At 34.6% G+C, this 15,523-nt stretch overlaps 2 protein-coding genes across 3 annotated transcripts; one reads left to right on the top strand and one right to left on the bottom strand.

The window, feature by feature from the left end:
* Positions 1-912: 912 nt before the first annotated feature.
* LOC146933883 (Zinc finger C-x8-C-x5-C-x3-H type family protein) lies at positions 913-9,483 on the bottom strand. 2 transcript variants are annotated; one of them, XM_085705672.1, is made up of 6 exons: positions 9,316-9,483; positions 5,779-8,205; positions 5,297-5,543; positions 3,437-4,494; positions 2,349-3,283; positions 913-1,148 (listed from the first exon to the last, which is right to left on the bottom strand). In XM_085705672.1, the coding sequence occupies exons 2-6, from the start codon at positions 5,846-5,848 to the stop codon at positions 1,119-1,121; spliced, it is 2,340 nt and encodes a 779-aa protein (XP_085561798.1). In that variant the 5' UTR covers positions 5,849-8,205; positions 9,316-9,483; the 3' UTR covers positions 913-1,118. The 2 variants fall into 2 exon arrangements, with proteins under 2 accessions (XP_085561798.1, XP_085561799.1); XM_085705673.1 differs by having other exon boundaries at positions 5,779-5,895.
* A 2,463-nt stretch (positions 9,484-11,946) lies between these two features.
* LOC146933882 (putative pectinesterase/pectinesterase inhibitor 51) lies at positions 11,947-14,966 on the top strand. Its single transcript, XM_085705671.1, has 2 exons — positions 11,947-13,494; positions 14,143-14,966. The coding sequence occupies exons 1-2, from the start codon at positions 12,501-12,503 to the stop codon at positions 14,877-14,879; spliced, it is 1,731 nt and encodes a 576-aa protein (XP_085561797.1). The 5' UTR covers positions 11,947-12,500; the 3' UTR covers positions 14,880-14,966.
* The last annotated feature ends 557 nt before the right edge of the window (positions 14,967-15,523 follow it).

Raw genomic sequence — 15,523 nt, 5'->3', positions numbered from 1 at the left:
GAATGTTCATTTCGATAAAATAAAATTTGAATGTTCACACCTCATCTATGTGAAACGATCATCATTATGCTTTAGGGTCTTTGGGGACCCGTCACTACCGTCAACAAATTGATACCATTTAATAAAGGGGTAATAGTCACTTTAGTCCCTGAATATGTAATGATTAGTCATTTTAGTCCTTCATTGTATCAAAATTTCAAAATAGTCCCTGATTGTGCATTCCGTTAGTCAAAATAGTCATTGACACTAAAATAATCTCTCAATGTTCACAATAACTCTTTTCATATAGGGACTAAAATGACAATAAACATGTATTTATAAGGACTAATATGACAATAAGTAAGTATATTGGAGGACTAATCTGACAATATTAATGAAATATTTTAATATTAAGGACTATTTTGACTAACAAAATGCACAATCAAAGACTACTTTGAAGTTTTGATACATTGAATGACTGTTTTGACTACTCATTACAATTTCAGGGACCAAAGTGACTATTACCCCATTTAATAAAGTTCCATTTAGCTCAAATTCCAACATCAATAAACCAAATTCAAAACATAAACTCAAAATGTAAGTCATTCATCCAATGCCTCCAGTTTACTTGCTACAACAACTGCACTAGTTTCTTCTAACTGCAAGAAAAACAAGATTGGTTCTGGAGATGGAACGGGATCCGAGTTGAGTTGAGTGAAACACTGCATACTTGAGTTCAGTTAACATGGAGATATTAGGGCAGCAAAATACAGAAAATCCAAAATTATGTCTCTTCCCATTATTTCAAGAGAAAATGGTGTCTTCCCTCAATTGCATCAAACAGGTAACATAAAAATAACAGTTGCCTAATGTTTGGTTTGTAAACTAATGTTAGCACAGCACTACACTTAACATTCTTCTCGCAAAAGAAAATGAAAGACGAAAACAACCCTGAGTTTATATTTATACAACAGTTGCTTGACTTATGCAAATTATACATCATCTGAGGATCTAAAGAGAGCAGTGAAGAAAACTTCTTGCATCAGACAAGCATAAATAAATACGCAAGGAAAAGAGTATTATAGCAAAATATAGTAATGATAGTAAATATATTACATAGCTAACTTTCTGTACTTGCACTACGCCTTCTGAACCTTTTCCACATACGCCTGCACAAAAAGAGAATAAAGTATTAGACAAGCTGAAAATCAGCAAGTGCTAAATTGTCATTAGTTTGACTGTGACATTATAAATGTCACAAACGTAATTGTAGATTCAGAAGCTGGCAGAGATCTTCAACTAGTAAAATAGAACGAATGCAGCAACACAAGAGATGGGTAGGATAGAGCTCATAATCTTTTACAAACCAGTTGAAATAATATGATGGGTTCAAGAAAAAGATGGTCCAATGCATAAGGTAGAAGTAGACAAACGCAACCTTAACCTAGTGAGCTAATAGTTTGTTTCTTGACTTGGAAACTCTTTGTCACCAAATGACAAGGCAACAACCTTACCCTATGAAAACAAGGACATCTTTATTTTGAAAGAGACGCTATTTTTTTTTCTGCGAAAAAATAGGTTAAAATCAACAAAATAATCAAGTGAAACAAAAAAAAAGTCAGAAATAAAAAAGTGACTTAAGAAAAGGATCTAAGAACGAATTTATGTTCATTTTTTTTTTTACAATATATTTAAGAATAATTATACTGGACTACCTTGAGGTTCACATTATTTACAGAAATATTGTTTGAAAAATTATACCATCCTCAATTGCTTGGTTATTTTTAAGGCTCTATTTGGTTGAGAGGAAAGGATGGATCATTTTAAACTTTTTGGTTCAGCTTTTTTGACAAAAGAGATAAGAAAAATTCCCGGACAGTTTAATTCCTCCTCTTTATTCCCCTTCCTCCCTCCCCTTTCAACCATTAAAATCACTCCCCTTGTATGAACCAACCACTCTAGAAAGAATTAATTTGAACCGTTCATTTAAATAGGAGAAATGTGTGTAATTTCATTTCATAGAAAAGAACAGTGATGAGAATTTGGTAGGTGTAATTTTTCAAAAAAACTAGGGTCTCATTATAATTAGCGTAAACCCCATGGGAGATCAATGTATATATTTAATGAAGTTTAGTTACAAATATAAAATCTATAGCACAAATTGAACACCTAGGTACAAAATTTAACCTCATTTTTTGACAACTATCCTACAACTCTTTCCACATCAAATTATGCCCCCCAGAAAAATTAATGATTTCTGAAGCTGCATGCATACTCACACATTCATCTATAAAACCAAGTTAAATGGGCGACAAGATTTTGAACCCTTCATACATATGACGGAAATCTGTAAGAAAACCACCACTGACCTGTATAAGTTTGTTAACCTTTGGTTTCGAAACTGATAAATAGCGTTCAATTTTCTCTCGTGTCTGAGGAATATGTACCCGCTGTACTGTACCAGTTACTTTATCAGTAACCTTCTTCACAATTGTTTTATAATCTTCTTTGGTGATTTTACCATCTTTCCATGTTGGTTTCAGAATCTCCTTAATAAGCTCTACCAATGAAGATTTAAATGCACGACTCCCCTTCGCGTCCTTTGTTTTCTTGGCCTCATCAGGTCCATCATTTTGGTCCATGTCTCCCATAGGACTATTCTCTTCTGTAACTTTATTTTCAGATTGAGAGATTGGCTTTTCTTCAGCTACCGTTTCGTTAGTCTCCTTTTTAAGAGAATCATCAAAATTTTGTCCTAGGTTAGATAATAGTGGTGGAATTTCCACTGCATTTTTTGGAATCTTTATACTAGGAGAAAAGGTTGGAGGGACCCCATTTGCACTAATATTCATGGGCTCCATACTGTCAAACATTGGATCATACTGTTTCAATCCAATAGCAGGATCTGGCTTGATGAATGTCATAGAAACAGGATTAGCAGACCCTTCAATTTTGCTTCCGAAGAGAGTAGCCTTTGCATCACAGGGCTTTAGAGTAGAATGAACTTGTGGGAGCTGCTGACCAGTTCCGAGGATATGTGCGAGAGAGGCTGAGAGGCAGCTAAGTTGAGCAAGCTGTTCTTTGCTGACTCCGTTCTGAGTTGGAGTATGTCCAGAACCGATTTGTGATAGGCTTGCATTCATGATATTTGATTCTACAATGTAGTTTTTCTCAGTTGAAAGTTTCTGGTTCTGTATACCTTCAATAATTCTTGCTCCTGGGGGAACAATGGAAGCTGTTGCTTGACTTTGTCCAACCAAATGGGAAGCAGTTATATTCTGAGCATTGTGATTTAGTCCTTGTCCTGTCAAAAGGGTAGAAAAATTAAGGTTTATATATGAATGAACACATTCTTTTAATTTAATAACAATGGCATATATGTATCCTCTGTTTTCCCACTTGCACATGAGATGGTTTTTTCAATAGACAAATGTTTTTTCAGTAATAAAATAATTACCTGGAGCAACTTGCTGCTTACTCTGCACATGCTCATCTTTAATATGACTGGAAGATCTCGCACCATAATTCCAATCAGGAGACATCTGTTCATCACCAGGCCACATGCCTCCACCTACTGACTGGGAAATGAGAATGTTGTCAAATGCATTTTCTGCCGTCCTACAGTTGGCTTCCTTCTTATCAATTGAAAATGGTGATTCATTATGCATTCTGTTCCTGTCTAAGCTATGGCCCGATCCATCGTTCATTGGCCAAGCCATGAATCCAGGTTCTGGGGTGCCTATGATTCCATTTTTGTTGTCCTCAACCAAATTTACTGTACCGGAGACAGCAACTAAATCAGTCTGCATTGGACCATCCCAAACTTTATCTACATCGGCCATTCTGCCATCTGAACCACATCTATCATCTCTTAGCCTTCCATTAGGAGCAACTGAATCGCTCAATTTTGGTCTATCCAACACCTGATCTTCACCTTGATTACTCCTCGACCCATCATCCCTTAATCTAGGGCTGGTAAATGCTTGCCTATCATGAGAAAACCTACAATCTTTACCATTCCGACAATTCCCAAAAGCAAAAAATTTGCAAGGAGTGTTACTGATGTGGTTTGGATAATGCTGGTCACCCTGCTTGAATGATTGCTCTATGTGCCTTCTATCAATTTCCCTTTCCCTAGATGATTCATCTGCCGAAATTTTATCAAACCCATCAGAATTGTCATGATGCACATACTTGCATGATTCTCCCATTCTACACCTTCCCTTTGCATAATAAATGCAAGCTTCATTAGATCTTCGATTTGTAAGAGAATAATCCCCACTCTCATGGGGATTAGAATATCTGGGTCCATCTGGCCTGTGTTTACTTTCCCTGCTATCCTCATAACTTTGCTTATCATGGTGAAGAAAATGACAATGGCTGCCTCTTCTGCAGTTCCCAACAGCAAAATCTCTACAAGGTTGTGCGAATCTGCCATCCCTCGTTCTGTTCCTATCATCGACAGCTGAATAACTAAAACCATGTGGAGGGCTCCGGCTCCTACTTCTCCTAGACCTGGCAATATCCAAAGAAAAGCAGATAATTAAAAAACCAATTGCGTCTGAAAATATCCACACACAGACATCTCAAAGATAGAAAATTTCTTTCAGGTGACATAGTTTGAACTTAATGACTACCTTGCAGTTGAAGATACGGAATATAAAGCAGTCAAACAGTACTAAAATTACATTCTAACCAAAGAAAATAGGTATCTATAAAGAAATGAGTTGTTAAGGACAAACCCAGATAGACACAATACACGGGAGTGTGGAACAAACCACAATCAACGTACATTTTTTTAGAGGACCTAAAAGCTTTAGCTTCTAAACTTCTTCATAGCCAAAGTTTCTTAATCTAGGGCTATAGGACGTTGCATTGATGGTTAAGATTCGAAACCACTGAAATGTCACATAAAAATCACATGATCACTAAAAAACTAAATATTACTGATTTGATATTTTTTATTTTATCTGTTCGCTCGTATACAAGTTTATTATCACCGATTCACCGGTTAAACTTATTGAGCTCAGTTTTCATTAATTAGTATTGCAGTTGTGGGATTTTAGATAAAATGAGAGAAATAATAAGAACTATTACTATAGTGTAATATGCTTGATATTGACTTGATACAAAAGACTAAATACTACATCCTTAGACTCAATCCTAAATGAAGAAGAAACCAAAATAATAATAAGTAGTATAAAATCTAATACTCGGAGATACTCTAAAATAATATAGAAGATGTTATAATATTCTAACCATTAGTTTCCAACATCAGGGTCGGAGCAGATATTAATGGGAAACAAACTTTACTGACCTGCCATAATCATTTTTTGCATATTGACTATGTTCCCTATTGTTCCATTCCTCAAACCCTGGAGACACTTTCATATTGTAGCTTCCATCAGTGTCTTTTGCAATTGTTGCATCCAAAACTTGGTAGTCTTCGTCATCCTTATTTGAACCTCTGACTCCCGAAAAAGGCTCCTTGCGTGAAAACCTCATTCTTGGTTTTAGCGTATCATTTCTTTCCAAATACCTTGAACTACTGCTTTTAGTAACACCTGTAAAGGAACACCCAGACTGCAATTGCTTATGGTGCATATGGACATACTTTTCGAAGTACTTTAGTAAAAAAAAAATACAAAAACTCTATCTGACATATGAAAAAAAAAAAAACACAAACTGTATTCTATGGATCGTGACCATATTCTGAAGAACTTGTGCCGTCATAACAATCTATAGACATGTTTTTACATGCATTTTTCTATTGCAGAAACACAAACAAACAGGCCTTACCCTCGGGTGGAAATTCAGGTTCATCTCTTGAATCCCAGTTTGAAGATAGCTTTCTGCTACCTCCGCTCATCTAACTCCCCAGAGCCTTAAGCTTCACTTTGGTTAATGCAGAGTGCTCTGAATTAAAAGCGATAACAAAATAAATAAATAAAATCAGAAAACTGAAATCCACCCAAACTCTGATGCTTCAAGCACAGTTTGCATAAACCATAGTCACAAATATAACTGATCATCATCAAAACGAAAACGAATTTAGCAAGAGAGAATAAGAACATAGAACATGAGGGAGGATCAGGAATCCTCCTAAAAACAAATACAGGGTAAGAGAAAAAAATTAAAATAAAATAGTTCTCCTATTGTCTATATCTAAAAAATAAAACATCTTAAAAGAAGCAATGCAAGTAGAGAAGCAAAGAAAATCATCCTATCCAAATACAGATTTTCAGTTAAATGTTGACTGAAATGATTAGCAGTTGTGTGAATCAAGCTGACCATGAGGAATCATTAACAGTTTTAAAATGCATTAGTTCACTTGATATGACTACTACGAATAGAAAACCTTCCTTAGGTTGCTTATATGCCTACTTTCTATCTCCTCCTCTCGATAAAGAATATCCAAAACAACAACCAGGCTTTATCCTACTAAGTGGGTTGGCTACATGGATCAAGCGTCGCTATAAAGTTTTATCATTTATCATATACTTATCCAACTCATTAATATCTAGATCATCCTTAATAAGTTCTCTAATAGTTTTTCAGGGTCTTTCTCTGCCTCTAGTGATTTGACTACTCTCCATCTGATTTACTCTCCTTACTGCAGAATCTAGATGTCTTCTCTCTACATACCCAAACCACCTAATTCGAGTTTCTGCCATCTTTTCAATGATAGGTGTTATCCCAACTCTCTCTCAAATATTGTCATTTCTAATTCTATCATGTCTTGTCTTACCACACATCTAACACAACATCCTCGTCTATGTTCGCTTATTTTACTCTCGTGTTGATTCTTTACGGTCCAACATCACATTCCATACAATAGTATCGCTCTTACAGTTGTAAGATAAAGAATATCCATAGGCCTTGTACAATTCAACATACAGATACCCGGAAAAGAAATAATACACATAGGACAAATAAACAGAATTTTCTTTTCTAGGCCAAATTTTATAACGTTTTTGGTAGACATGAAAAATAAGTGTGAAAAACGGAGGAATAACAGTAAGAGGTGAAATTCAAAGCATTATTTTAAGTGTTGGCCCGTGCGTATTTTCTTCCACAACAGAAATCTGTGATAATTATTTTTTTTCAAAGTAGACAAGTCTTGCAAACTTTTGCAAATGAGATACTATGTATTTACATAGATTGTTAGATGCAATTTTTTTAAGGAAAATACTTACGCGCATTTCCTTTGGTGCTTTTCATGTGGTTCATCACATAAAATTCATTTTTCCTGCTTAAAACAAACTTCGAGAAAATTGTGGATTTGAAAAATCATTAATAGTTATTAGTATTTTATGTGAAGAACCACAAGAAAAACACCTAAAGAAATGCAACTAAGTTTTGGCCTTTTTTTAGGGAAGGTATTATCAATTGTTAACATATCCGAGCTAGATACACACACACACACACACATAAATATCCTTAGCTAATTACCAGCCTCTGACATTTTATTAAAATGTTTATTTATTGCATCATTCACATGTTTTTTAGGGTGTAGAATGGGTTCACGTTCTTAAAATAACTATTATCAAAATAATTCCTATTTAAACCCTTGTTCTCACAGCCTGATATAAGTTAGTTTTTTCACAAAAACGCCTAAATCTTTTGCCAATGACAATAGCAAGTCTTAAAATTACATAGAGCCTCTTATGCATTTGAGAAAAATTTGAATCTTCAAATTCCAAACAACTACAACAATCTAGCACTTCCAAGGGATACATATTCTCATAAAAACCATGAAAAATCTACATTCATGATGGAATTGATACATCGTCTTTACAAATTACAATACCAATAAGATTTAACAGTACTCAAACTCGATCATTGCCCACTCACAAGACAGATCAAAGCTACAATGTTTATTGCATTCATTTTCTTCTACACTCATTCTTGATGCGCATTGGAAACTAGTGTCTGTTGAAAAACTCACACTTTCCAGTTCTTGAACAAGCCAGGGGTTTATTCTGCTAACTCAAAATAGGTCAACAACAACAATTAAGCCTTATCCTACTAAGTGGGGTCGGCTACATAACTCAAAATAGGACATTGTTCTGAGACAACTTCGACTCCAAAACAAATCAATATAGATTGGTAATTGTGAAAAATGTCAAACATTGCTTGTGAGAGGATCAAATGCCATTGTGAACATATTTACACCAGCTACTTTGAGTAAGTTGGTAAAACCTCCATGAACATGACAAGAAAATACTGCAGAAAAAGTGTATCCAATTAGCACTTGGTCTTGTTGAGATACATAGAACTAAATCACAGTAGAGATTTCCAAAATTCCAACTCTACTGGCTGATGTATCGGCATCAAAGCTATCCAAGTGGGTATATTTTATATGGATGAAAGACTGAAGTTACTCTTTCTAGATTAAAACAAAACGCCTAATCTTCAGGTCAACAAATAGGATTATGACTTGATTGGGTTGACTTATTGAACTTATCTACTAGCATAAATATTTGTGAGACTGTTTGCGAAAGCTTATGAAAACAACTTATAACATGTCGATAAGCTGTTTTCAGCTTATTTCCATAAGATCTTCAATATAGCTTATGAAAACAGCTTATAGTTTGACTTTATCATATCTTTTGTCATATGAATAACTTATACATTAGCACAGTTATATGATAATTATTTATGATATAATTGCTTATTAAGTTGCTTATCCAAACAGGGCACTAGTCCATCGATATCAATTGAATAACCTATGGTCAAGCAAGGGATGTTAAACAAGACTACAATAATTAATTCAAGAGTGCGTCAATCCTACTTACATTACACAGAATTAATGCATTACACAATGAACACCCGTACCCAAGATTTGTAATTATGGGGTTTATATTGGGAGATAATCAAATATGGTCGCTGCTCACAAACTTGCCCGCACGTCTATTTCTCATGCTACTAGTCTCCATATCACTTGGAGCCCAGTAATGTTTGAACAGTTTCTACTTAACGATATGAATTAACTTTACACTACAATAGAATCACGATAAAAGCATAATAATACAGTGAAAGCAAGCACATAAATTCGAAGATTCACAAAACAACAATAGCGGTTCGTTCCAAATTTACGTTTATAGAATGAAAATTCAAACAGAATAGAGTACAAGGCTTTAAATTCATAGAATTCCAATAACAATGGAAGGAAAACCCTAGAATGGAAGAATGTTAAAAGAGGACTTACGAGTGAGATTTACGTTTATAGAATGAAAATTCAAACAGAATAGAGTACAAGGCTTTAAATTCATAGAATTCCAATAACAATGGAAGGAAAACCCTAGAATGGAAGAATGTTAAAAGAGGACTTACGAGTGAGATGTAGTAGAACTTCGGAATGGAGAAGGAACCCTATCTCTTTCCGTGCATAGAAGACGATGGTTAAATGAAATTAGGATATTGGAGAGTGAGGGTAGTAAGTAGCACTAGCAGTAGCAGCAGAGTGAAGTTTGCGGTTTTGTCATCAATCAAAGCTGCGGTGGAGTGCGGGATGCGGGCTCCTCTTCTTTTTGTTTTTTTTTTTTTTTTGGGCGATAATCATATATATTTTATTTTTTTGGGTTTTTTTTTACACATTTTAGTTTAATATTAATATTTTTTTTTTTTTTTGACCTTCCTATTGATAAGGAAATGGGTCTAGGTAATGTTTGGTCAAAAATTATTATACTAATATAGAAGTTGGTTTATCTTAAATAATTTTGTCAATTGGTGAGGTTCATTTATATTTAAATTTAAGGGTCATGTTAACTTGTGCCCTTATGACATATGTTAAGCATTAATTTCATTCCATTAATGGTAAGAATTTAATGAAAAAAAAAATTAATATTAAACTATTTGAGAAATAAATTAACACAATTTTTAATACATAATTTCTATTATTGGAATTCTTAACATGTGCCCTAAGGGCACAAGTTAACATTTCCCTAAATTTAATTATTTAATTTTTTTTTACATTTTTTAGTCAAAAAGGATAACAATGTCAATATTTAAAAGGATAAAGAATTTAAACGGAAGAAAAAATATAAAAAAAAAGGTTGATCTGAATTAAGTTAAGAAATAAAATTGTGCAATTTTGACTAAAAAAATTATTGAATTAATAAACTACTAGTAATTTCTAAGTTTTTGACAATACCATATGCCCTCCGAACCCATTTGGGTTGGTCTGGTGGTATTGGCTTGGGATCTGGGAGTGTGCTCCTCCTTGAGGTCTTAGGTTCGATTCTCTCGGTGTCAATTTGGGTGGGCTAGTTTAGCTTCTTCAAAAAAATACCATATGCCCTCCGAAAAATCCATGCGGTAATTGCCTCAAAAATTGTGAATGTGAAGAATCAACTGTATTAAATGCGTCTTAAAAGTTGATGGTGAAAAATATGTCCGAATGAATGTTTTAAGAGTAAAAATTTATTTTTTGTCAAAAAAAAAAAGAGTAAAAATTTCTTTGTAAGAACTAAAAACAAATGTTGATAATTTTCTCTATTTTTAATCACACTGAACATTGATAATTTGTTGGAGTGCAAAAAAACATTTGTAATCCAATAGTTATCCATAGATTGTGTATCAGCATGTAACCAAAAAAAAGACTGTATCGATATAACACATGAATGAATCACATATAAAGAATACTATTTTTAACATTATAAAAACAGTTTATGATTAAAAGAAGAAAATAATTAAAAAGATAGTTGAAAAGAATATCAAAGGTATGGAATTCATTGGTAAGGTGGATGTAGAGTGGTATGATACCAAATTTACTGGGGATGAGTTCAAACTATGGTGTTTTTGTGGAAGCGCACTTTGATGGTGCATCTATTGCGAAAAAAGGTGGAAAGTGGGTTCGTGGAAGTGAAGTTACGAACTTTTTGGACTATGGAGGGGGACATCATAATGGTGGGCTTCCAAAAGATCGATGTATGGCGCTTTTCACTGCTGAGGAAAATTACAAACATGTTTTTTTAAGGACCTTGATTAATTGTTGATCATTGTCTGATCGTTCAACATTGAAGACCCTTGTTTGGAGCAACAACAATTTAATCCACACATGTTGTTGTATGGGTAAGGACATGTGATCTTCCAATGTAGCTTAATAATAGGAATTTCCTCTGATGTGTTGGGGAGACATTAGGTAACATGTTCAAGGTAGACCACTTGACTTTTAATCAATCTCGTGGTTGATTTATCGGTATCTATGTGAAAATGGATTTGGACAAAAAACTCGTTTCAAAATTCACTGTTAGTTTTTAAGTATTGTTCTTTTTTTTTTTTTGAGTATTGTTCTTAATACACGTAACATTATATACTATTCAACAAATTGGTTTGAGATTAAAGGGGTTAAGGATATATTTATGTAGAATTTTTTTTATTCGAGAAAGATGATGAAGATTTAAATGAAGAAGATGAGGATTATGAACATGTTCATTTTATTTCTGAATTTTTTTATACTTTTAAGGGTTAAATATGTTTTTGGTCCCTATAAATATGTCAACTTTTCGTTTTAGTCCCTCTAAAATTTTCCTTCAACTTTTAGTCCCTATAAAATTTTCAATCTTTACTTTTGATCCCTCTTTTAAAGTAAACTCATATGTAGAATTCATATTATTTAATAAAAATTTCCAGAAAAATTCAAAATATTATAAGAATCTCTACAAAAAAAAATTCAGAATTTTTTAACAAAACATGAATTTAATATGAATTTTTATATGTTTTAAGGTTAAAATTTCATATTTAATTTGTGTTTTGTTAAAAAATTCTAATTTTTTTAGGAAATTTTTTTAGAATATTTTACACATTTCTGCACAATTTCATTAAAAAATACAAAAATTAAATTAAAAATAGGGACCAAAAGTAGTAATTGAAAATTTTATAGAGACTAAAAGTTGAAGGAAAATTTTAGAGGGACTAAAACGAAAAATTAACATATTTATAGGGACGAAAAATTAAGATATTAATGCGTCTTTTCAACACAGCAGCCAACAGCCAAATTAGAAAATACCACCAACTCGTGACTAACTCGTCGGTGATGTCTCTTTAAAGTTCAAAACTCTGTAGCAACCAGCAATACACATTATGTTAAACAAACCAATAATTTTGTAGAGAAATAGAATTCATGAACCATATAGTATACTCCAAATAAAAAATGTGCATATAGCCATATACTATATTGAAAACAGAAGAGAGTGGAGTGCAATGCAGTTCAGTAGTAGTAGTGGCCACGTCCTCATCACCCACTCTCCTCCATTAAAACAAACACGTGAACCGTTTCTGAACTCACGATCACGAGACAACAAAATGCTAATCCATGACCTTGACCACGAGCCAGCAATAAACAGTAGTAATAACATTAATTAATTAATTAATTAATTAAAGAATTCTCCATTAATCAATGAATTACCATAAACAAAGCACAACCGTCCAAATTTATATTTTGACCAAAAAGTTAAAACATAATACTCCATTACGACCAAACATACACAATTGCTGTATAAAATAAAACCACAACCATGAACAAACCCATTAAACTCGCAATAACCACTCTCTACATGGCTTCTCTCTTCACTTTATCTCTCTTCCTTTTCATCACTCTCTCCTCCGCCACTCGCCACCATAACCACAACCACCACCAACCCACTCCCTCTCCCTCTCCCTCCGTCTCTCCAAACGCCGGCTCAGAGATCCAACAAGCCTGTAAAGCAACCCGCTTTCCACAACAATGCGAATCATCACTCGCCCATATCCCTCCAAATCCCACCGCTCTCCAAATTCTCCAATCCGCCATCAACCTCTCATCTACCAATCTCGTAACCGCACAATCCATGGTTAAGGCTATTCTAGATTCTTCCTCAGCTAGCCGTAACCGTACCGTCGCTGCCACCACCTGCATCGAAATACTAACGAATTCACAGCACCGCATTTCTCTCTCCAACGACGCTTTAACACATGGAAAAATCAAAGACGCTCGAGCATGGTTGACCGCCGCCTTAGCTTACCAGTACGACTGCTGGAACAGCCTGAAATACGCCAACGACACACACGCTGTCGGTGAAGCTATGTCGTTTATCGATTCCCTTGAAACCCTCTCTAGTAACGCTCTTGCCATGGTGTTTTCCTACGACGTTTATGGAAAAGACACGTCGTTGTGGAAGCCGCCAACCACCGAGCGCGACGGTTTATGGCAGGCAACTGGATCGGGAGGAGGATCGGTGTCTGGCATAGGGATTCCGGCGAAGCTGACGCCGGATGTTACGGTGTGTAAGAGAGGGGAGAAGGGTTGTTATAAGACGGTGCAGGAAGCTGTTAATGCTGCGCCGGATAGCGGTATTGACGGGAAGAGGTTTGTTATATATATCAAAGAAGGGGTTTATGAGGAAACCGTTAGGGTTCCGTTGGAGAAGAGAAACGTGGTGTTTTTAGGTGATGGAATCGGGAAGACGGTTATTACCGGTTCTGCTAATGTGGGCCAGCCCGGAATGACTACTTACAACTCTGCCACCGTAGGTAACTATATTTTTATTTTAATTTTAATTTCAAATCATACTTTTTTTTTTTGAAGGAAATTTCAAATCATACTTATTTAAACAATATTAAGTTTATCTTAGCTCCGTTGTTAAGGACAATGCATAATAAGTGTAAAATCGGTATTTAAACTCCGGACACAAAAAAAAAAAACAGTGTTAGTCTACTTTGTGCAGTCCCACCCGAAGATTAGTATATGTATTTATGTGCAAAGAATACTCATTCATACAAAGAAATAATAATTTTAAAATACTAAAAGATGACCTAAAAAGGTTGATTCATTTGTTAAAGATTGAATTTATATACTAGAAGGACCAGTTTTGAATACTTTAAATGTAACCTTTGTATGCTTGCTAGGCATGGGGTTTTGTGTAACGTGTTAGCTTCTGAATTTAACTTATCTAAACTTTTAATTATTTAAAAAAAATTGATTAAGACCTCATTGTAAGAATTATGTGCTGAAATATCATTATTTTGATTTTGATTTGTCTGATTTTAAGTTTAATCTGTTATTTACATGTTGAGTGAACCTTCACTTTCACATGCCTTAAGTATGTATGCATGAAAGCATGGTTGTTAATTTGTTATTGTAGTATTGTTAATATTGGGTTATTTGATTTTTGTTGGCAGCGGTTCTTGGCGATGGATTCATGGCAAAGGATCTAACGATCGAAAACACAGCAGGTCCTGATGCACACCAAGCAGTGGCATTCAGATTAGACAGTGATCTTTCTGTAATTGAGAATTGTGAATTTTTAGGAAATCAAGATACTCTTTATGCTCATTCTCTGCGCCAATTCTACAAATCATGCCGCATTGTAGGCAATGTAGATTTTATCTTTGGAAACTCAGCTGTAATCTTCCAAGACTGTCAAATCCTGGTTCGTCCTAGACAACTCAAGCCAGAGAAGGGTGAGAACAATGCCATCACAGCTCATGGTAGAACCGACCCTGCACAGAGTACAGGATTTGTTTTCCAGAACTGTTTGATTAATGGAACTGAGGATTACATGGCATTGTATCATAGTAATCCTAAAGTGCATAAAAACTATTTGGGAAGGCCATGGAAGGAGTATTCTAGAACAGTTTTTATTCATTCGATATTAGAAGTCCTTATTACACCTCAGGGTTGGATGCCATGGAGTGGTAACTTTGCACTTAAGACACTTTATTATGGAGAATTTGAGAATACTGGTGCTGGTTCTGATTTGTCTCAGAGGGTGTCTTGGAGCAGTAAAATTCCCGCTGAACATGTAACGAGTTATTCAGCGGAGAATTTCATTCAAGGAGGTGAATGGATGCAATCATCTCAGTTATCAGCACATCGTGGTAGGAGTCATCACAGTACTCATAGGAGGCATCAGTAAAATAGGGGAGTTTTTACTTATTTACTCCAATACTCCCTTTGTAATTTACTTCTACCATTTACTAATACAATAATAACATTATCTGAATTTCAATAGCAATCGAAAAAGGGAAAAAAAATCCAAGGGAAGGTTAGAAGGTTAGATAAAGTGATAGATCATAGAGTCACTCCACATACTTAGAAAGAGTCCCACTCAATGTATGGGGCAATTTGAAATTGGAAGATATACATATATTTCTTGCATTAAGAAATGGTTGTTTACATATAAGCGTGACCTGATGTAGTAAAGTTGGTGTACCTGTGCAACACTTTTGGTCCAATGAAGCAAATAAAATATGATACGGGGAGAACCACTATGTTATGCTAAGCTTCTATATAAAAAAAATAAAGACCACTGCTTATATTTTTTTACAATTTCTAGAGTGGTTGTGTGGAACAACACACCTCTGTAAGTCTCTTGCATTATAAAGAAGAGGTACGGTGGTAGAAAACTAGAAATTGAAAGGTTACCTTCCATGTGTATCTAAAAAGCACATTACATATTGCTGTCCACATGGAAGTTGAACACTGGCCAGTGGCCACCTTAATTTAATGCCTTTTTTAATTTGGCATATGTTTGGCTACTTGAGCTATGCTAAAAGGGCC

The sequence above is a fragment of the Medicago sativa genome, chromosome 4, assembly GCF_051527215.1.
Source record: "Medicago sativa cultivar Bolivia chromosome 4, Bolivia_mono, whole genome shotgun sequence".
Taxonomy (NCBI): Eukaryota; Viridiplantae; Streptophyta; class Magnoliopsida; order Fabales; family Fabaceae; genus Medicago; species Medicago sativa.
This window is presented reverse-complemented; position numbering and strand designations above follow the sequence as displayed.

Coding starts and splice junctions, on each gene's coding strand:
- LOC146933882 (XM_085705671.1), top strand. CDS start 12,501: ATGAACAAACCCATTAAACTCGCAATAACCACTCTCTACATGGCTTCT. Junction 13,495..14,142: donor TTACAACTCTGCCACCGTAG/GTAACTATATTT, acceptor TTTTGTTGGCAG/CGGTTCTTGGCGATGGATTC.
- LOC146933883 (XM_085705672.1), bottom strand. CDS start 5,848: ATGAGCGGAGGTAGCAGAAAGCTATCTTCAAACTGGGATTCAAGAGAT. Junction 5,544..5,778: donor ACCTGAATTTCCACCCGAGG/GTAAGGCCTGTT, acceptor GTTCCTTTACAG/GTGTTACTAAAAGCAGTAGT. Junction 3,284..3,436: donor TAAGCAGCAAGTTGCTCCAG/GTAATTATTTTA, acceptor CCCTTTTGACAG/GACAAGGACTAAATCACAAT.